Below are 22,730 nucleotides of genomic sequence, written 5' to 3'. Positions count from 1 at the left end.
CCGTTCAAAAGTGTGGGGTCACTTAGAAATGTCCTTGTTTTTGAAAGAAAAGCACATTTTTTGTCCATTAAAATAACATCAAATCGATCAGAAATACAGTGTAGACATTGTTAATGTTGTAAATGACTATTGTAGCTGGAAACGGCAGATATTTTTATGGAATATCTACATAGGCGTACAGAGGCCCATTATCAGCAACCATCACTTCTATGTTCCAATGGCACGTTGTGTTATCTAATCCAAGTTGATCATTTTAAAAGGCTAATTGATCATTAGAAAACCCTATTGCAATTATGTTAGCACAGTTGAAACTGTTGTCCTGATTAAAGAAGCAATACAACTGGCCTTTAGACTAGATGAGTATCTGGAGCATCAGCATTTGTGGGTTTTATTACAGGCTCAAAATGGCCAGAAACAAATAACTTTCTTCTGAAACTCATCAGTCTATTCTTGTTCTGATAAATGAAGGCTATTCCATGTGAGAAATTGCCATGAAACTGAAGATCTCGTACAACGCTGTGTACTACTCCCTTCACAGAACAGCGCAAACTGGTTCTAACCAGAATAGAAAGAGGAGTGGGAGTCCACAGTGCACAACTGAGCAAGAGGACAAGTACATTAGTGTCTAGTTTGAGAAACAGACGCCTCACAAGTCCTCAACTGGCAGCTTCATTAAATAGTACCTGCAAAGCACCAACAACATACCATTTAATGAAGCTGTCAGTTGAGGACTTGTGAGGCATCTGACCAAGCACACCCACAGTGGAGGCTGGTGGGAGGAGCTATAAGAGGATGGCTCATTGTAAAGGCTGGAATCAAATAAATGGAACTTATCAAACACAACAAACCTATGGAAACCAGATGTTTGACTCGTTCCAATAATTATATTCCAGTCATTTCAATGAGCCTGTCCTCCTATATCTCCCCCCACCAGCCTCATTTGACACACGCAAACACTCTCTCACACACGCACACACATTCATGCAGAAGTACCCAGAAGATACAAGAACACCGTGCAAAACAAATACGGGAAGGAGATTTCTTCATAGTTACCCCAAAACTCATTATATTGGATTCATTTGGGCACACAGACAGACAGACAGGCACGCACAACTGTAGTGGGCTCTTGGGACAGACACGCAAACTGATGCAGGCAACTTAAGTTTTAAAAAATGACGCTGTCCTCAGAGTCATTATAGCTGTAGTAGAATACATTTTATGAAGTACTGTAAACCCATAATATACCTAGATTAATTAATTGGACAATTAATTAGATATTTTGCACTGATTATTGGCCTATATTGTTATTTTTCTAAACGAATGCTCAATCTAATTTTGTGTTTATGCGAGCGTTGCTGCAGAGCGTGGGGTTTCCCATAGTTTATTGCAGGGTTACCGCGCCCATCTCGCCGTTTGATTGCCGGGTGAAGTAGTGACTGAGTAGTACCGAGAAAGAGTTTAGGGCGGCCAAAGGGGAAGTGGCTTCTAAATGAAATATACATCGGGAACAGACAGTAGTGAAAATTGATTATTGAGATTGTCAGTTTGCAGCAGGGATCTGTGTCCCGTCATCAGCAGGGAGTGGTGTGATTTTTTTACCCCCCCCCCCCGGTTGGTCCAGGTTGTTGAAAAAGCTTACTGGCCAGCCTGGTTACGTTTGGAAAGGGTTGCTCCTCTGAAAGCTAGCTAGTTTGTAAACTAGCTGTTCGTTGATGCGTGGATTGGAGGAATAACTACACCGTTACATTTTCCAGTTAATGCTAAATAAACACAAGCCAACGCCAACTGAGAAAAAGGTAGGACGGTCACGGTGCAATGTCGCACATTTGGAAAGCAATAAAATGATTGTGTAATTGTTGGCCGATTTGGTAACGTTGGATTAGCTAGTTTACGTTACTGTCCGGGGTGGGGTAACGTTGGCATAGACAACTTTAACTACTTTCCAGCTGCTGCAGACTAGTTCTAATGTTAGATAACTAACTCGGCTGGCTATATCGATCCTAATTTCAGCATGTATATTGAAATACTCGTATGTATTGTCAACGTACCTACGGTAACTACCTAGCTATATTTCCTGCCTGATTTTGCAAGGGACGGGTTGGACCTTGTCCAATTCATGAGAAGTGGACAGCAAACACTTTCTTGGACAAGTCATTAACCAACTAACGTTAGCTAGCTAATTTGGTTAGGTACCTAACTAGCCGAGGTAGACCGCTGCGTTTAGTTAGCTACAGCAATGTTGTCCAGCTAGCTTAATTTTTCCATAAAAATATTAACCGTGCCTCAATACCCCTTTAATTTAAACTGCATTCAAAACAACCATATTTAACTTGTTTATTAAAAGCGGACTTGTTAGCTGGGTAGCTAACATCTTTGAGATGGACGACTGTGGCCTAAAATGCAAGTGATAACTAGCTAACGTTAGTTATCTGACTTGTCCATTGCTAGTCATTTATCTTGGGCACTTCATAATTGGATGTGTTTAAAATAAGTTGGGGCATTGTTAGATATGCCGTTTTGGTACTCAAGTATGACCACTTTTGCCAATCTACAACCTAGATAGCTAACGTAGTTATAAATTCAGTTAACGTTAGCTAGTTAACTAGATGTCTGTTAAACACTCACGTTAGCTAGTTTGCTAACTAAAGTTAGCTGGATTGATGTTAAAAAGCACAAACGTTAGCTAACTGCTAGCTGGTAAATAAACAATTTGTACCATTTAGATATCCCCCACTTTAACGGTAGCACAATTGCTTTACTTGGCTCTTGTGGTTTACATCAAATTAAACGGCTACTGATGGCTTTAACGACATGGCTACTTCTAGTTAAGTAGGTAATTAATTGGATTTTCTTCGCCAACACTAGCCAGCTAACTCCTTAGCTAGTTGCTGGAGTAATTTAGCACGGGGGCGAAACGATAGGAATGCTGGATCAGTGTGTTATATTCCCTTTGGGTGGGTGGGTCTTTTCTGTTTGTCTGCCCCCTCTTTCTGATAATCCCCGACGTCCGTTGTCGGAGAGTGAAGTTGGGCGGCTGTCTAGTAGCTAGAATTGAGGTCACTGCTATTGAGCAGGGTTATGTGGTTAGAAATCGTTGAGACATACATTCTGATAATGGAAATTGAGATATAACTACATCTCGGCCTTTTCGCATGTTGTATTAAATACTGGGATTGCACATTATTTTCACACGTGACATAGCATGAAAGTAAATCTATCTACGTGTCTAGTTAGCTTCGCTTCTTCAACCCTAGTAGCTAGGCCTATAAACAGCGGCCGCGAACAAGATGGCGTTTCCTGCCTCAGTCTCATGTTTCCATCGATGCAAGACATTAATTAGCATGCCATCGGTTGAGGCTTCTTAGGTGGTCAGTGTAACTGTTTTGGTAGTGGTAGCTACCATAACCTTTACATCATCTTTCAAGCCAGCTATTTTGTTTTTCTATGTAAATGACAGACATCTGGAAGAGATGAGCGGGGGAGTTCTTGCATTTGCAGCATTGTATCTACAATGAGCTTGAATTGTTCAAACAAATATTGTAGCCACATCTGAATCCCAACGGAGAGTGATTCATCAGTTTATTTGCAGGTGACATTCAAATTGGATGCAAATAGTGCTAATGGGATGCAAGCAAATTATTTGTACCACTATATTTGAGCACAACAACGTTTCCCGCTGCAGTCAAATTACATCAGGACAGGGGCGTTTCAAGCTTAATATCCAACCTGGTCTCAGCATGTTGTATCATTCTGTACGTAAATCAGAGACACTCATTTAATATATGTTATGTTTCGTACGGTATGTATAATTTGTGGATGTCCCTCACCCATTTCATATATGTTACAAGTTACAGTTAATATATGCTACGAATTTGCAAGAAGTAATAGGTGGCTAACGTTAGCTAGGCGTTAAGTTTAGAAGTTACGGGAAGGGTTAACTACGTAGTAGTCGCCAATGTCTTTAAGGCTACTTGTAAGCATGTTGTCGTAGAGACTAATCAGACATGCTTTTTTTCAGAGTGGAAAACTGATTTCCGACTACGGTGTGAGCTCTTGCCAGCTGTTTTCCTGTTAGTGGGCATAGATTGGATTAAATATTTACTGTCTGTGGATTTGAGCTTTTAGGATTACAGGCTTGGTCAGTGATAGTGCTGGTTATGGTCTTTTCTATGATCCAGCTTTAGCCATATGACATTTGTTGCACTGATATTGCTCTCCGCTACACTTCTTTTGTATGGCCATTGGTAGGGCTGTGGTGGTCATGACATTGTGTCAGCCAGGTATTGTCATGCAAAAGACTGCCGGTCTCATGGTAATTTATCGTTAATTAACATAAATACGTTGAGCAAGCCACTATTGCGCGCCTTTGAAACATCTACAAGTCTAATGAATCAGTTGAATTTACATCATCATAAACCAATGTATTTATTTTAGGCAGGTCTAAACAAACATGATGTGAAGAAAATGTATTTCAGAAGAGAATGAGTTGGCCTACAGTTTCTGGCAGTGTGCCATGCATAGGCTTGTTTATTTAGCAGACAAGATATTCTTAAGTCCTGTTCCATTATTTTATAGTAAGACTAATATAATTGAACTTGGATATTTTCCCATTCAGAAGCATATTGAGTGTAAAAGTGATCATTTTTAAACAGGTCCTACACGCTAGATTTAGAGTAATTTGACAACTTTAGTTGTGAATAATAAACATTTAGGATGCCTTGAATATCAAAAGATGTATGGGCTGCATGATGCAACTATAGGCTATTGATGATTTGAGAAAGTCACAAAAAAAAGCTTGCGCTCTGTTCCTTGCCTCAGGCTGCAAACGCTGTTCTCTCGTCAAGTGATTATACTTTAACCCATCAAACTATTCTCAATTGAATCTTGTCTTTACTAATATTACTAGAATTGCACATTATCAAATGTGCAGGAACAGGGGCAGGAGAAAAAGATGTCATCCGTATGTACTCGAATAGCGAATGTAGGACACTTTCTGCTGTTTTGTTTTTCACTCATGTTGGATAGGCTATTCTGGTTATTTCATTCCACACATCAACCGCTGTTTGAGGAGCATGCAGGATCTCTCCGCAGCACAGGTGATATTTCTTCCAAACTCTGTACCGTGGGGTCTCCAACCCTGTTCCTGCAGCTACACAGTGCTTAATTTAGGAAACCAAGTGAAATCTGTTTGGGATCATTGATAGTAATACGTTTTCACAATGAAACATATTTCATTAAACTGTTGATAGCCCCTCTCTCTGCGTGCTTGAAAGGTATGCAGGGAGGAGATGGAAATGCACGGTGGCGAGATATTCCATATTCTGTACCTAAAGGTAATGTCAACCTATTAATTATGAAAAGATAAAAATGCCCTATTACCAGGCTATTTAAAACCAAATACAAAGTCACTAATTGTAGGCCAACTCGGAATTGGTTTAATTTATGCAAGACCAATTATGTACCAAAGTTTTTAAAATAAATACAATTCTGCCGTGCATAATATGCGGTAGACTATGCTACACGCACAATCGTTTTTAAATCTTTTTTTATTTTTTTCAAGCTTCGTTTGTGTGTGTGCATACATACATACATACATACATACATACATTAGGGATGCAAAATATATCGGTAAGCATATCGAAATCGGATGATATTAGCTAAAAATGTCAGCATCGGGTCTATGTATAACGCAGATGTCAAAGCTGACGTGCATACCTGTAACATAGGTAGATGACGTAATAATGCCACAAAATACAGAGCTACACGTGCAACACAGCATTCCTAACCTAGCCCACAATGTCTGCTGTGTGGATCTGTTTTGAAGTTTCAAAGGAAGATAACAAAAAAGTCATATGCAACGTTTGTGCTGCTATTATTTCCAGAGGGGAGAAAGTGAAATCTTTCAAAACCACAAACCTAATTACTGATTTGATAATGCGTCATCCCCAGATGTTCAGTGACTACTAAGAACAAATCCAGAAAAAAACGAAGTGCGCACTTCCAACAAATAAACAAGTTCAAGTCGAGCAGTCATTTGAAATAGAATTTCAGCGAGATAACTCAAAGGCGAAATCCATTAACGCCAAGATAATGGAATTAATTGCCCTTGACAATCAACCATTCTCTGTCGTGGATGATGTTGGCTTTTGCCGACTGGTCGAGCCCCGGTACACACTACCAAGTACGTGCTTTTTTTCAGATGTTGCCCTACCAGAGTTACACAGTATTGTTGAAACGCACATCCGTGAGCTACTTGCTATGGGCGTCACTGAGATTAGCTTCATGACTGACATTTGGACCAGCGATGTCAGACCCATGAGCATGCTAAGTCTTACAGCACAGTGGGTCAACAAGGATTTCGTACTGAGGAAAGCCGTATTGCAAGCTCAAGAATGTGCTGGTTCTCATACCACTACAGCCATTTCAATGGCATTTGAGAACATGTTTGAAACTTGGAAAATCCCCAAGAACGTGTTAATGCACGTAACATGACAAAGGCTTTGGAAGAATGCGGAATCGCCAGCAACTGGCTCTGAATTAAGGTGTTTTGGCCCAACGCAGCATATCTGACACAGTGGAAACAGGTAGGAAGATAGTTGTTCATTTTAAACACTCGCAGCTAGCATACATCCGCCTGCAAGCAGTACAGGAGCAGCTTGGAGTGAAAATGAAAAGGCTTAAGTAAGATGTTTCCACCAGATGGAACAGTACTTTTTACATGGAGAGCCTGCTGGAACAAAAACGAGTGCTTGGCGTGTACGCAGCCGACTGAGTTACCTGCAACAATCAGTACAAACCAGTGGACTTTCATTGACATGAACACACTCCTAGCTCCATTCAAACAACTGACTCGCGAAATAAGCTCATCAACTGCGTCTGCAGCAGACGTGATACCCTCTCATGGCATTGAAACGCCTGCTCAACAAAACTGCCAACACAGACCGTGGGGTTAAAACTTGCAAACGTACTCTATTAGAGGCTGTGAACAAGTGATTCTGTGGCATTCTCTCTGAGCCTCTACTATGTCGCCACCATGCTCGATGCTAGGTACAAGGACCGCTTCGATGGAGACACCGCTTCGATGGAGACACGAAACGGGGTTTGTGAAATGTTAGACACAGCTGGACAAGATGGAAATGGACACAGTGACAGTGCGCACCGAGGAAGAGGACCCACGACAGAAGAGGCCACAGACAGACAGCTGGAACTTCACTGCTTGACATGTATGCTGAAATCCTGGTTGAGAATGAAACGACTAAACAAATGAACAACGAAACAGCACAGCAAGTAAGTGAATAGGTTTTGATTATGTTTTACTTGTAATGGGGACATATGTAGATGCCAACAAAATAATAACTTTTTGGTCAGTGTGTGTCTCCATTAGAGAGAGACGCTTTGTATTGTCATTTTCTGTTACTACATCGGCCAACATTAGCCAATGTTGATCTATTCCTAATGATCCTTTGGAATGCAAGAATAATGCAATATGTTGTATTCAGAATCTTGGTGCTCCCTGTACTAGTATGGACAGTGAGTGCCTTTTCAGTGCATCTTCACACATTGTAGACAAAAAAGTAATTACTCTTGTGACAAAGCCGAGCAGGTCTTATTTGAAGAAAAACCTCCCCCAACTGTTAAAATTGTAAATGGGCAGTCATATTGTAACACAGCCATTTCGTCACTGAAAAAAAATTGACTAATACCAATGGCTTTTCTGTTTATTCATGGATGGTATAGGTCAAGATTTTAATTACATTTGAAACAAAGCAGTTTTATTTCTTAAATGAAAGATGAGATGTGTTGTAAATTTGCTCGCATTTTACTAGTCAAGTAAGTTGAGCACATTTTAAAAGTAAGTTGTGCAGTTTGACAGCCTAGAGACAGTAATTTTTTCACGCAGTTAAAGCTAAAATGATTAACTGCATTTTAGTTTCAACCAATATTTATTTCAAAGCATTTTTAAGTTTCTCCATACAGTCAAGATTGGATAGTAAGAAGGGACACTGACAACTTCACCACCTTTGTAATGCGGGGCAACTAAAATATTTCTGTGAATATCTGTTGTGTGATAAAGTACATTCGTGGGTTTGTAATTTTTCTAATTTAAAAGTTATTAAACAATCTGTTCCTAACTGAACAAATAAACATGTGTCTTTGTTTCAACTGTTTAACTGTACTAGAATGCTTAATATATTTTCATTAGTGTTACCAGCCTCAGAAATTACAGCCCAAATAAATCTCAACATCAACTGTTCAGAGGAGAATGCGTGAATCAGACCTTCACGGTCAAATTGCTGCAAAGAAACCACTACTAAAAGACACCAATAAGAAGAAGAGACTTGCTTGGGCCAAGAAATACGACCAATGCACATTAAACCGGTGGAAATCTGTCCTGTTGGTCTGAGTCCAAATTGAGATTTTTGGTTCCAACCGCGGTCTTTGTGAGACGCAGAGTAGGTGAACGGATGCTCTCCACATGTGTGGTTCCCACCGTGAAGCGAGGAGGTGGTGTGGTGTGGGGGTGTTTTGCTTGTGACACTGATTTATTTAGGGTTCTAGGCACACTTAACCAGCATGGCTACCACAGCATTCTGCAGCGATACGCCATCCCATCTGGATTGCACTTGAGACTGTCATTTGGTTTTCAACAGGACACTGAGACAAAACACATCTCCGGGCTGTGTAAGGGCTATTTGACCAAGAAGGAGAGTGATGGAGTGCTGCATCAGATGACCTGGCCTCCACAATCACCTGACCTCAACCCAATTGAGATGGTTTGGGATGAGTTGGACCGCAGAGTGAAGGAAAAGCAGCCAAGAAGTGCTCTGCGTATGTGGGAACTCCTTCAATACTGTTGAAGAGAATGCTGGTTGAGAGAATGCCAAGAGTGTGCAAAGCTGTCATCAAGGCAAAGGGTGGCTACTTTGAAGAATTTCAATATAAAATATATTGATGTGTTAAACACTTTTTGGTTGCTACATGATTCCATGTGTTTTTTCATAGTTTTGATGTCTTAACTCTTATTCTACGATGTAGAAAATACAAAAAATAAAGAAACCCTTGAATGAGTAGGTGTCCAAACTTTTGACTGGTACTAATATATATATATGGGTGTGAATTATTCATCACCTTAGAGAGCACTGTCCATTTCTTTGTGTAAACTGTAAAACAACATCCACAACAACCATGTTTTCCACTCAGTTTCAACCGGTTGTTGAAATTCTTTCTTCAAATTGATCAGTGAGGTGAGTTTAAAAAAAGCGCATACTGTTTTGATAAGGTATGTAATTTTTGTGCATGAGAGGAGATTACTGTGACTCAATGGTCACTTAGAATTTCACTCATGACTGCCGGTGTGGCGATAATAGTCACCGCAACAGCCCTAGCCATTAGTAGAGTATATATGATCCCAATTTTAGCTTCAAGACGCCGGCAATTTGGAAAACCAAACCATATCGTGTGCTGTAGTTTAAAAACTCGATGGATGGTGCTTAAACAATGACTTTATATCTGAATTCTGCCATCTTTATGCACGTTTGCCATTTCTTCCATTTTTGGGGGGGGGGGGGGGGGGGGGGGGTTGGAAAAGGCAATAGAAACATCTGAAATATGGAAACTGTATCAATGTAAAACTAAAATAATCCTGAACACTACTGAGAGAGATCCTGCTCTGAAAGGTGAATTTGTATGCCTGCATGGAAACAAAAACATTATGAAAACATTTATGTTGAGCAGCAGACTCCGGCTGCCCTCAAGAGACCTCAGAGCAGTCAGTAAGCCACACCTCCAGGCTATTTGCCACCACTCCCTGTTTATCATGCAGTCAGCTGATTCCGATCAGGCGCTTGGAGAAATGAGGGGCAGAGGAACTTCTTACAGTAAGGGATTATGGACAGACTCTGAGAGCATCTAGTTCACCCACATTACAGAATTTGTTCTTTGTTTTCTTACCCTGAGGTCGTGTAGGGATGAACTGTGACTGAGTCCTATGTTTAGGTTTGAGCATCTTCTGAATTGTGCCTACATTGACTCCAAGTAACTTACAACCAAGACTCAACATCAAACTCAATGAATTAGGTGTTTGAACAAATGCCAGTGCAGAATTTTTAGTTTAATTACATATTATCCTCTCCATGATTAACGTTGTCATTCTACGTCCCACATTCTGATGCCACAGTAATTAGTGTGTTATACTGAAGTCTAGTCCTAGTGTCTCCCTCCTGATTTTGTTACTCACTTTTCTCATGTTATAAGGTTAATTCAACAATTTTTTTCCCTCTGTCTTAAGGACGGATGTGGATGGGAAGTAGTCATGGTATTAACAGTGATATTTTTATCAGAGGACCTTGAGTGTGAGTTTCTCAGTTTAGAGAAGATCCTCAGTCTAGCACTCAAACACTTTGACCGTACAGAGTGAAATACGTGAAGTAAGGTGATGGGGTTAGCTAGGAAGAAGAACTGGGGCTAAAACCGAAGGTTTTAATTATAATCCTTATGTTTCATTCATATCCAAATGTGCTAATCCAGTCTTCTGCGAATGTGAGATCAAGGCTGTTTCCTGTATTACTGGTACCTTTCACAATGCTGGTGTGTGGATAATCTCTCAAAATTTCACAATAGAATGTTATCCTAGCAGTTAAGAGCGTAAGGCCAGTAATCGAAAGGTCTCTGGTTAGAATCCCCGAGCCAACTATGTAAAAAAAAATAATCTCTCCCCTTGAGCAAGGCACTTAAGCCTAATTGCTCTGGATAAGAGCGTCTGTTAAATAAATCAAATGTGTTTTGAAAATGACTTCTGTTTTCTCTGACCATGTTCGGTATTATTTGACTAATAGGAAGATCGGTGCTTTAGGCTGCTGTTTGGGCTAAATTATGTGTTTAGGTTGCCAAGTGTGATCAGATCAGCCTGTATCGCTATAAATGGTTTATTGATCACTTAGCACCGTTGGCTGATCTAGTGAGCATCAACCAGTGGATTGGGGTCAGCAGGATGCAGCAGGATGACTGGATGTCAGCAGGATGACTGTTTTTCAGATCATCTGGCCAGTCATGTCAACAGGATTTGTTAGGAGAGGCTAAATTAAGTGTGTCTCAGGATTATGACATTGAGGTGAGAAGATAGGACTGAGTCAGTAGCAGAGTTGTGTGAGGGCAGGAGAGGCGCTCTAATGTAGGATATGAGTGTATGGGCCTGCTCTACTGGCCAAGCCAACAGAAGTACTGTTCTGTAGGCTATGAGAGTGTCGGCCTGCACTAGCCAAAGCAACGTTGTCACAGCCTTCTTCTCCCCCTGATGCAATTTTTGTCGTTTAATGACTGCACAACGTTTCTCTGTGGAAGGAAAGTAGTTACTAGTTCCGAAAATCCGTTTTCTGGTTGAGAGAGTTCTTTGAACAGGACAATGTCCATCTATGCTAACGTGTCATTAGCCTATTTCTTTACTAAAGACTTGCACCTCGATCAGACTGACAGCGTCATTGCATGTTGGTACATTAGAAGTACATTCATTTCCAATGGAATTCTGCATTTGCCTTGCAGCATTGCGTTGCAGTGTGTTTTGTGTGGTGCATACATTGGATTTATCCAACGCATGCGTCAAATTGTATGTGTAAATTTGACAGAAATAGTAGAAAAGGGTGAATGTTTTGTTTCACAAATTTCCACTTAAATGTTGGATTACATACAGTGCATTCGGGAACGTAATCAATAGTATTTTTAAATAGTATTTTTCCCCACAATACCTCATAATGACAAAGCAGAAACCGGTTATACATTTTTACAAATGTATTAAAACTATAAACTTTACATTTTACATAAGTATTCAGACCATTTACTCAGTACTTTGTGCCTCGAGTATTTACAGCCTACAAGCTTGGCATACCTGTATTTGGGTTGTTTCTCCCATTCTTCTCTACAGATCCTCTCAAGCTCAGTCAGGTTGTTTGGGGAGTGTCGCTGCACAGGTATTTTCAGGTCTCTCCAGAGATGTTCGTTCGGGTTCAAGTCCGGGCTCTGGCTGGGCCACTCAAGGACATTCAGAGACTTGTCCCGAAGCCATTCCTGCGTTGTCTTGGCTGTCTGCTTAGGGTCGTTGTGCTGTTGGAAGGTGAACCTTCGCCCCAGTCTGAGGAGGCAGATATTTTCGGTACCCTTCCCCAGGTCGGTGCCTCGACACAATTCTGCCTTGCAGCTCTATGGACAATCCCTTCGACCTCATGGCTTGGTTTTTTCTCTGTGCCTTTCCCAATCATGTCCAATCAATTGAATTTATCACAGGTGGACTCCAATCTAGTTTTAGAAAAGTCTCAATAATGATAAATGGGAACAGGCTGCATCTGAGCTCAAATTCAATTCTCATAGCAAAGGATCTGAATACCTATGTAAAATACTTTATTTTTTTCGGGTTTTATTTTTAATAAATTTGCAAACATTTCAAAACCTGTTTTGAGGTTGTCGTTATGGGTGGGGTATTGTGTGAGAGTAGATTGAGAATTGTTTTATTTAATCCATTATAGAATAAGGCTGTAATGTGGAAAAAGTCAAGGAGTCTAAATACTTTCCGAATGCACTGTACACAATGAGAAGTTTGACTGCAGAATCTATTACGCTGTATTGATGTAATGGCGCTGTCGTTCTGATCGAGGTGTTAGGCCTATCCTTGAATGACAGGTGATTTTTATGTATCGTATGTTTTGTTTTCTGGAACAAACAGCCTTTTGTAACAGAACATCTAGCTTTGTTTGTCTAAATTATGCCATTTCAATGCTTTCACAGCTCAACGAGGGGAAAACATGATCAGTTGGTTACATAATGTGTATGAGTGACAAGCAATCTGGCAACAGATTTTCATGGGTTTCCATCGCATTTTGAACTCTACTGATGGTTTTGGGAAAATTTTAAATTGCGTTATATTGAGAATGTGCCCACTCTGGTCTTGGCACGTGCGCTTTAGCTGGCAGGTACAGTGCGGGTAGGATAGCCTACATGATGAGATTATGGACAAAATAGATACATTTTTCAAAAGGCCGCCAAGCATTGATCATGTCTCCAGAATAAGACCCTCGATATTTATTGGAAAGGAACATCATATACCGCATGCACTTTCAACACCCTGTGAAGTTCATAATTAATTTAATCTGTAGCCTAATAAAACTGCATTCTTTCCTGAGTCGTAGTGGGAGGACCATACCGTAGTGGGGCATGACTCCCAAGTTTACTTCGATTTGATGGTTATTATATCAATATTTGCGCATAAAGGCATTTCATCGCCATTTCTCATAATTCATTTTATCGACAATTAAGGATCCCGCCTTGACTACCTTAATTTTGTATTGTCGACATTTGGAATGTTTACCAACATTTGCTCCAGGCCTGTCGTAAATTAATATTTTTGCCGACGTACTTTATTCGCATTAAAAGGTTGGCTGGAAACCTGATTACTGAGGCTCTTCTTTCTTCCTCTTTCAGATTAACGACTGTCCCAGCAGCTGGAGCGAGACAGACCTACTAGCAGGGCAAAATGAGTGAACTGGACCAGTTACGCCAGGAGGCTGAGCAGCTCAAAAACCAGATCAGAGTGAGTGTTTATCCCTCCATCTACCATCAATGGGCAGGAGCAATTGTTTAAAACCTAGAGAAATTGCGTATTTCAGAAATAATTGAATTGTCTCTGCGCTCATAATCAAGTCTCAACAGTGTCATAAAGCTACATAATCTTCTGACAGTGTTTGGTTGTTAAATTTGTGTGATGGTTTAATTGTCGTCTTACTTTTTCAGGATGCCAGGAAAGCATGTGCCGATGCCACGCTATCACAGGTAAAAGTTCAGTTTTGTTTTTGCGTCTTGTACTTTCGATTTTGTACAGCAGCTTCAAACAGAGGAAAATACAATATTTTTGGTTATGGAAAATATACAGTGGGGAGAACAAGTATTTGATACACTGCCGATTTTGCAGGTTTTCCTACTTACAAAGCATGTAGAGGTCTGTAATTTTTATCATAGGTACACTTCAACTGTGAGAGACGGAATCTAAAACAAAAATCCAGAAAATCACATTGTATGATTTTTAAATAATTAATTTGCATTTTATTGCATGACATAAGTATTTGATCACCTACCAACCAGTAAGAATTCCGCCTCTCACAGACCTGTTAGTTTTTCTTTAAGAAGCCCTCCTGTTCTCCACTCATTACCTGTATTAACTGCACCTGTTTGAACTCGTTACCTGTATAAAAGACACCTGTCCACACACAATCAAACAGATTCCAACCTCTCCACAATGGCCAAGACCAGAGAGCTGTGTAAGGACATCAGGGATAAAATTGTAGACCTGCACAAGGCTGGGATGGGCTACAGGACAATAGGCAAGCAGCTTGGTGAGAAGGAAACAACTGTTGGCGCAATTATTAGAAAATGGAAGAAGTTCAAGATGACGGTCAATCACCCTCGGTCTGGGGCTCCATGCAAGATTTCACCTCGTGGGGCATCAATGATCATGAGGAAGGTGAGGGATCAGCCCAGAACTACACGGCAGGACCTGGTCAATGACCTGAAGAGAGCTGGGACCACAGTCTCAAAGAAAACCATTAGTAACACACTACGCCGTCATGGATTAAAATCCTGCAGCGCACGCAAGGTCCCCCTGCTTAAGCCAGTGCATGTCCAGGCCTGTCTGAAGTTTGCCAATGACCATCTGGATGATCCAGAGGAGGAATGGGAGAAGGTCATGTGGTCTGATGAGACAAAAATAGAGCTTTTTGGTCTAACTCCACTCGCCGTGTTTGGAGGAAGAAGAAGTATGAGTACAACCCCAAGAACACCATCCCAACCGTGAAGCATGGAGGTGGAAACATCATTCTTTGGGGATGCTTTTCTGCAAAGGGGACAGGACGACTGCACCGTATTGAGGGGAGGATGGATGGGGCCATGTATCGCGAGATCTTGGCCAACAACCTCCTTCCCTCAGTAAGAGCATTGAAGATGGGTCGTGGCTGGGTCTTCCAGCATGACAACGACATGAAACACACAGCCAGGACAACTAAGGAGGTGCTCCGTAAGAAGCATCTCAAGGTCCTGGAGTGGCCTAGCCAGTCTCCAGACCTGAACCCAATAGAAAATCTTTGGAGGGAGCTGAAAGTCCGTATTGCCCAGCGACAGCCCCGAAACCTGAAGGATCTGGAGAAGATCTGTAGGGAGGAGTGGGCCAAAATCCCTGCTGCAGTGTGTGCAAACCTAGTCAAGAACTACAGGAAACGTATGATCTCTGTAATTGCAAACAAAGGTTTCTGTACCAAATATTAAGTTCTGCTTTTCTGATGTATCAAATACTTATGTCATGCAATAAAATGCAAATTAATTACTTAAAAATCATACAATGTGATTTTCTGGATTTTTGTTTTAGATTCCGTCTCTCATAGTTGAAGTGTACCTATGATAAAAATTACAGACCTCTACATGCTTTGTAAGTAGGAAAACCTGCAAAATCGGCAGTGTATCAAATACTTGTTCTCCCCACTGTATTTAACAGCTGTTTATATGGTGCAATGATGCTTGTTTTGTCATAAACTGAAATTAGGCAAACTTACAATTTTAACAACCATAAAATTGCAGAGTGATTTCTGCATAGTACATCTTTAACTAGGGATATGCAAAACATTCAATGCAATCTGCTATTGATGGCTTTATGTAACTGTGTTTTGCAGATCACAGCCAATATTGATCCTGTCGGCCGTATTCAGATGCGCACAAGAAGAACACTGAGGGGGCATTTGGCTAAGATCTATGCCATGCATTGGGGCACTGATTCCAGGTAAACCCAAGTGTAATTTTTATAGTGTCTTTCACAAGCTAGGAGGGTAATTTCCATTTGGTCTATACTACAAACAAAAAAAACTTGCTTGCTTTTTGGAGTTTTTGCAATGACAAATAGTTGAATGATTCCAGTTGTCAAATGTAAAAGTTGGCATGGTATATAATTGTATCACCCTTGGCATGAATTGGTTATTATATGATTCCACATGATATAGTGGGAAATGTAAGTAGGTGTTATGACTAAGCATGCGTTGTTGCTAGATTGTCATTGCTTAGATTTGGCCCCAAGTTACAAGGCAAGGCAGTCTTAATAAATTACTTTTAGTTTGCTTTTCTATTCCATATTGAATTTTAGCTAGTTATAGTTAGATTTTTTTTTAATTGGTTAGAATTTCTTAAACGGGAACTGTAATTCCATGACCTTATGTTTCTGCTCTTTCTCACAGGCTCTTGGTCAGTGCGTCCCAAGATGGTAAACTCATCATTTGGGACAGCTATACCACTAACAAGGTCAGACTTCAGTAGCTCAACTTCCGTAGCTCTGTTTAGAGAACGACTACAACGTTTCCATTGCAATTATAGGCATTGCATTCTGTCCCTTCAAACATTCTACTTTAGTTTTTTTATTCACCTACACACCTGTAATAAGAGATCATTACTTCAGGTGTGCAAAGGTTTCATGTTTTTTATCCACCAACTCCTTGCAGGTCCATGCCATTCCCCTGCGTTCTTCCTGGGTCATGACCTGCTCATATGCACCTTCAGGAAACTACGTGGCCTGTGGAGGTCTGGACAACATCTGCTCTATTTACAACCTGAAGACACGTGAGGGGAATGTACGTGTGAGCCGGGAGCTCGCTGGACACACGGGTAGAGAGACTACATTTTCTGTTTGGCATGTTTTATTGTATTTGTTTTCTTATGAAATCTTTCACATTTTCTGCTACTTAAAACACACTATGGGAACATTTCTGGGTTTCAGATTTTTTTTTTGTAATGCACAAATTAAATCTAATTTCCAGGTTATCTGTCCTGCTGTCGCTTCGTTGATGACAACCAGATTATTACAAGCTCTGGAGACACCACCTGGTAAGTAAAGGAATTACTCAGTGTCTTGTAAGGATGCTGCTCAGTCTATTTCCAATACTACAACATTGTTCATTTTCCTAAAATGTATTAAATGTGAATTAAATTTGTATAGAAACTCATGCCTCTTGTTTTAACCAGATGTTGTTTTTACAGTGCCCTTTGGGATATTGAGACTGGCCAGCAGACAACCACATTTGCTGGTCACAGTGGTGATGTCATGAGCCTCTCATTGGCTCCTGACACTAGGCTATTTGTCTCAGGTGCTTGTGATGCCTCGGCCAAACTCTGGGACGTCAGAGAGGGCATGTGCAGACAGACCTTCACTGGGCATGAGTCTGACATCAATGCCATATGTGTAAGGGCATATTTAAAGATATCTATGCACACGTATTGCCTATTAGGGCATTTTACATTGATCAATCTTTATTTTAGGTTAAGCAATTTGTACATTTGAAGAACAGTATTTAAAAGTACAAGAAACCCAGAGGATGACCCATCACTGTAAAAACACTTATTTCCAATGTGGTCCTCAAATCATGAAATATAATCTCAATTTACACAATTCAGTTTGATTGAAAAAAATTGTCTTTGAGATACAAATTTTAATTAAAATATAGTCAGTTATTTGCTCAGTAAGTAATTGCTGTATAATCTGTGCTTTACAGTTCTTCCCCAATGGCAATGCCTTTTGTACGGGCTCTGACGACGCCACCTGCAGACTCTTCGATCTCCGTGCCGACCAGGAGCTGATGTGCTACTCGCATGACAACATCATTTGTGGCATCACCTCTGTTGCTTTCTCCAAGAGTGGACGTCTCCTCCTAGCTGGATATGACGACTTCAACTGCAACGTGTGGGACACACTGAAGGCTGACCGTGCTGGTGAGTCACTGATAACACCCCAGAGACGTCTCGTCACACGGTATACCAAAACTTCTGTACTTTTTCGATACTACAACATGAAAACGGTTCGGTATTTTACGTTTTTATATAATTGGTTCTTAATGTCACGTACTGCATCAGCCAATGCCCCCTTTATAGCATGAGCCTCTTGCCTGGTCCAGTCAAGCTGGCCATACATTACACGATTTTAAACCGCAATAAAAAAAAATCTCCCCAATTTTGTTGTATCCAATTGGTAGTTAGTCTTGTCTCATCACTGCAACACCCATACGGACTTGGGAGAGGCGAAGGTTGAGAGCTGTGCATCCTCCGAAACCCAACCAAGCCGCACTGCTTCTTGACACAATGCCCACTTAACCCAGAAGCCAGACGCACCAATGTGTCGGAGGAAACACCGTACACTTGGCGACTGTGTCAGCGTGCACTAAGTCTGGCCTGCCACAGGAGTCGCTAGTGCGCGATGGGACAAGGACATCCCTGCCGGCCAAAACCTCCCCTAACCTGGACGACACTGGGCCAATTGTGTGCTGCCCCATGGGTCTCGCGGTCGGCTGCGACAGCCAGGACTCGAACCCAGAATCTCCAGTGGCACAGCTAGCACTGCAATGCAGTGCCTTAAACCACTGCGCCACTCGGGAAGCTTAAACTGCGATTTTGCAACGATTTCGTATCTATGCCGAATTTCTGGAATCGCAGGTCATTTGTATGCTCCGCTCAAGATGTTGTAGGTCGCATAATGTTAGCGGGTGAAAGAAGTGTGATAAGTCTTGCACTCTCCTGAGCTGCATCTTCTGTCCCGGTTTTATTTTTCTGACATGCCAGAATTTGGACTTGTGCAACTCGTCCTCCGTTGCTCGGATCATTCTTGGCTACAGCCACAGCGTAGGGGGGTAAATGCCACGGCGCCACAACATATATAGAATACACAGGGCGGGGTCAAGATAAGTCTTAATGTGAGCACACCGGTAGCAGACTACAGGATGAAAAGATTATCCAGACAATTTGCATAATATGAGTTGTTCCACGATGTCAATATTTTTGTTGTCTAACGTATGCCAAGCTTTACTCAGTGCTAGCTAGCCTGTCCTGAGGAACCACTCCACTGTCTGGGAGGCTGGGCTGCATCATGTCAGCTCCCCACTCATGCTGCACTGGGAGTCTGGGCTGCATCATGTCAGCTCCCCACTCATGCTGCACTGGGAGGCTGGGCTGCATCATGTTAGCTCCACACTCATGTTGCACTGGGAGTCTGGGCTGCATCATGTTAGCGCCCCACTCATGTTGCACTGGGAGTCTGGGCTGCAAAGCTCCCCACTCATGCTGCACTGGGAGTCTGGGCTGCATCATGTCAGCTCCCCACTCATGCTGCACAGAAGTTAACACACTTAAATAATGCCACACAGCTTGTAGAAAGCTTTTCATTTTTAATTGAGTTGTAGACATTTTTACAAATATAATTCCAATTTGACATTGAGGTGTAGGATGAGACATTGACATTGAGGTGTAGGCCAGTGACAATCTCAATTTAGTCCATTTTAAATTCAGGTTGTAACACAACTTTTGGAAAAAGTCAAGGGGTGTGAATATTTTCTGAAGGCACTAATACTCAAATGGAAGGGAATCAGATTGTCACTCCCTGAAATCAGCCAAAACAAGCTTAACTCAATGCACGTACACACCTATTGAAAATGCATTCACCGGTATTGTGAATACGTCTAGGCTACATCTTGATTTACCAAGTTTATCAATAGAGATTCACCATTCAAATAAATGACTACCGTTATGTAGTTACTGGTAAAAACAAAGTCAAATTGATTGTATAATTGATACATTCATTAATGCATACATGGCTGTCCCTGAAAAATGTTGACAAACAAAATGTCTAATTGAATATTGAACTCAAGACACCTTCTCTTTAGTATAGTGGTGTGTGTCCCTGCTTGTCACGCGGGAGACCGGGGTTCAATTCCCCAACGGGGAGGAAGGAATAGGCCATCATTGTAAATAAGAATTTGTTCTTAACTGACTTGCCTAGTTAAATAAATATGCCCAATTGAACAGAGCAGTAGCTGCGTTTGTCTCCAAGTGCCATCCTGTGACTTTGGCTAATGTGCCTTTTTTTGTTGTCTTGGTATTGAGTATCGTGATACTAAACCTGGAAGCTATCGGTATTAAAGTCAAAATTCTGGTATCGTGACAACACTATTGCACACCAAGCATGTTTCTAAGTTTTATATTGTACACGTATTAGTCAAATGCAACCTGTCCTGGAAATGTGAAATTCAAAATAACTCCCAACAAATGTTTCAAGCTCATTTTAACTTATTTATAATGTCAGCTAAATTAAATTGCATCATTCCCAGCACAGTCCTGAGACTAATATTATGGTTCTGTTTTAGGTGTGTTGGCTGGACATGACAACCGTGTTAGCTGCCTGGGAGTCACCGACGATGGCATGGCAGTTGCAACAGGATCCTGGGACAGTTTTCTCAAGATTTGGAATTGAAACCTGAAGGTGCTTTGCCCTTTTTGTATTGCTGTAAAGCTAAGCCTTTTTAGCTACTTCTGGAACAACAGCTGTATACAGTGTGTTCATTGTTCAGTATAAGTGAACCCCGACTCATTCTTACTTTTCTTCTTCAGATGTCATTTTGAACTCCAAAGTTGACTGGAAGACCATTACAACAACTTGAGAATGTTAAATTTCATAGCATCTTCTTCAACACCGTTTTAAACTGACTTGGACACCACAAACTAAGGGAAACCAATGCCTTTCCTACACAAGAAGAGCACAATTGTTTGTCACCTAGTTAAAAAGAAGATTTCCTGTGGTATCAAATCAAAAACTTGTGCATTCCTTCTTGGACCCTTTTATGTTACCTTGAATGAGAAAACACTATCATCCCATGCAAATGTATGTCTTGAAAGCAAATGTTTGAGCATAATTGTACAAATTATTTAACTTTCTTTTTTTAAAGAATTCTATTCTCTGGTTTTAGTTTTATTCAGTTGCTTTCGTTTGTCAGGTTTTCTTTTAAAATAAAGCTTGTCATATTAATCCAATGTAATCATGTAAGAAAGATGAGACAAAATAAAACATGCAGAAAGCATGAAAGTAAAATATTCACCAGATTACAGGAGCTGCGTTCAGAAAACGTCAATGGTGTATTTATATGCTAGCTATTTTTGTTTCATCACAGCTTTTTTTGCACAAAAATAAAATGTGCTTGAACTAATACTGTGTTAACTAAGCAAATGCTATAAATTGTGATGAATGCTAATTTCAATACAAAAGGAGTTCATGAGTAATTTAATTTCAGTTAACCCCTTAACTCTGTCTTATTTGGGTGGGATAGGGAATAGGGTTTTAGGGTGGGTTTTGTGATTGCTGGGGCTGGATTTAGTTTAATGGATGGGGATTTTTTTTTAAGTGTCCACTTAGTGAAAGACCGCCTGACTAATGGACACCTTTCCTGTGCTTGAAACGGCAGTTGCTATTCTGTGAATGAAATGTACAAATCAATGTCTGAAAATAATTATCTGAAATTTTAGTTTGTTTTGTCTGCCATGGGTTAATTTAAGCGTGCATGCTGTAGAATTGCTTTCCACGATGCAAAGATCCAAGTCCATCTGTCTTGTTCATAAGGTGTAACCTGTTAACTATTTTATTTTGGCTACACACTGCATATGTACTTACACTGGCAAAGCTATGCACCAGAGTAATTGAAAGTGAAGAATGGATTTCATATTGACTGCAGACTCCATGGGAAATATCGTACCAGTTCTAATGCCAATTTTTTTTAATAATTCATAGAATGATTGTGTGAACCTTGTTTTTGATTAACCTCCTTTAAATGTTCACACCCAATGGAACAAACATGTTCTTCGATGTATGCCCATACTTAAACATTTTGTCATTTGTTTTCTTGGTCTTAAGTCATAAAATCTGAATGGCAGAAATAAAAATTCTCCACTGTACAGAAGCACTTTCTTTAATAGTTGACATTTTTCACTTTCTGTGATGTACAATACATGTGATGTATTTGTGTGTGGCCACAAGTAAAAATGAATTGCAATTCAATTGAGATGGATTTCCTTTTCTCCTTCCATTGATAAGATGGAGCTCTGCACCCTTTTCACATTTTTGTATTTTATTTCAATCTTTTGTCCTGCGTGTACACATGCAACCCAATTCTGATCTTTTGCCCAATTATTGACACGTGCTGATCTGATTGGTCAGAAGTCCAAGTGGGGGAAAAAGAACAGAATTGGGCTGCCTGTGTAAACAGCCTTGGTGTTCCACAGTGAGCTGGATCAAGATACTGTACTAAAATGTACTGTTATTGAAAATGTAATAAAAAGCCGTTTGAGATGTCTTGTTCTTAACCTATTCTCATGCCACTTGTCAAATGTTTTCTAGCTCATATGTAGATTAACTATATTGCCTGTGCAAATAATGAAAGGAACCCACACATTCACATTCCAACAATGCAAAGTAAAAGCGCAATCGGCTACTTAAAATGTTTGTACGTGACCCTAATGGTTGGTTGTTTTTGTCTTGGCGAACTGAGGGGTTTTAATGAATAGTTGCCTCCTGTGTTTGTTTTGGATTCATGTTACGCGACCCCAGCCGTTTAAGCCCATTATAAATATATCTTGGGGTTGTGGCTTGCGCATTGTGGTCGGGCAATCTTGGTTCTAATTCCTGTTGGTGCAATGCTCCCGCTGTTCGCTACAGTGCATTGGGTTGTCAGAAGTGGGACGTCCAGGGTGGCTTGTAGACATTACTAGCGCCCCAAGTGTGTACAGTGTCATTTCAACAAACGAGCCATTTGAGGTGCTTTCTTCCCTCCCGTGATGCATGTTGCTATGGCTAACAACAACATGGAGAGCGGGCCAGCAGCCTGGAATTCCTATCCGGAATGTTG

At 40.7% G+C, this 22,730-nt stretch overlaps 1 protein-coding gene across 1 annotated transcript; it reads left to right on the top strand.

The window, feature by feature from the left end:
• The first annotated feature begins 1,408 nt into the window (after nucleotides 1-1,408).
• Nucleotides 1,409-22,192, top strand: LOC139554928 (guanine nucleotide-binding protein G(I)/G(S)/G(T) subunit beta-1-like). Its single transcript, XM_071368221.1, has 11 exons — nucleotides 1,409-1,796; nucleotides 13,468-13,576; nucleotides 13,777-13,815; nucleotides 15,702-15,808; nucleotides 16,257-16,320; nucleotides 16,518-16,680; nucleotides 16,833-16,899; nucleotides 17,053-17,254; nucleotides 17,565-17,781; nucleotides 20,202-20,317; nucleotides 20,446-22,192. The coding sequence occupies exons 2-10, from the start codon at nucleotides 13,520-13,522 to the stop codon at nucleotides 20,306-20,308; spliced, it is 1,023 nt and encodes a 340-aa protein (XP_071224322.1). The 5' UTR covers nucleotides 1,409-1,796; nucleotides 13,468-13,519; the 3' UTR covers nucleotides 20,309-20,317; nucleotides 20,446-22,192.
• Nucleotides 22,193-22,730: the final 538 nt, after the last annotated feature.

Source organism: Salvelinus alpinus, chromosome 2, assembly GCF_045679555.1.
Source record: "Salvelinus alpinus chromosome 2, SLU_Salpinus.1, whole genome shotgun sequence".
NCBI classification, from domain to species: domain Eukaryota; kingdom Metazoa; phylum Chordata; class Actinopteri; order Salmoniformes; family Salmonidae; genus Salvelinus; species Salvelinus alpinus.
This window is presented reverse-complemented; position numbering and strand designations above follow the sequence as displayed.

Excerpts from the sequence above, each read along its gene's own strand:
- LOC139554928 (XM_071368221.1), top strand. The coding sequence starts at position 13,520 with ATGAGTGAACTGGACCAGTTACGCCAGGAGGCTGAGCAGCTCAAAAAC. Across the intron at positions 13,816-15,701 it reads CCGATGCCACGCTATCACAG|ATCACAGCCAATATTGATCC; the intron begins GTAAAAGTTCAG and ends TGTGTTTTGCAG. Across the intron at positions 16,321-16,517 it reads ACAGCTATACCACTAACAAG|GTCCATGCCATTCCCCTGCG; the intron begins GTCAGACTTCAG and ends AACTCCTTGCAG.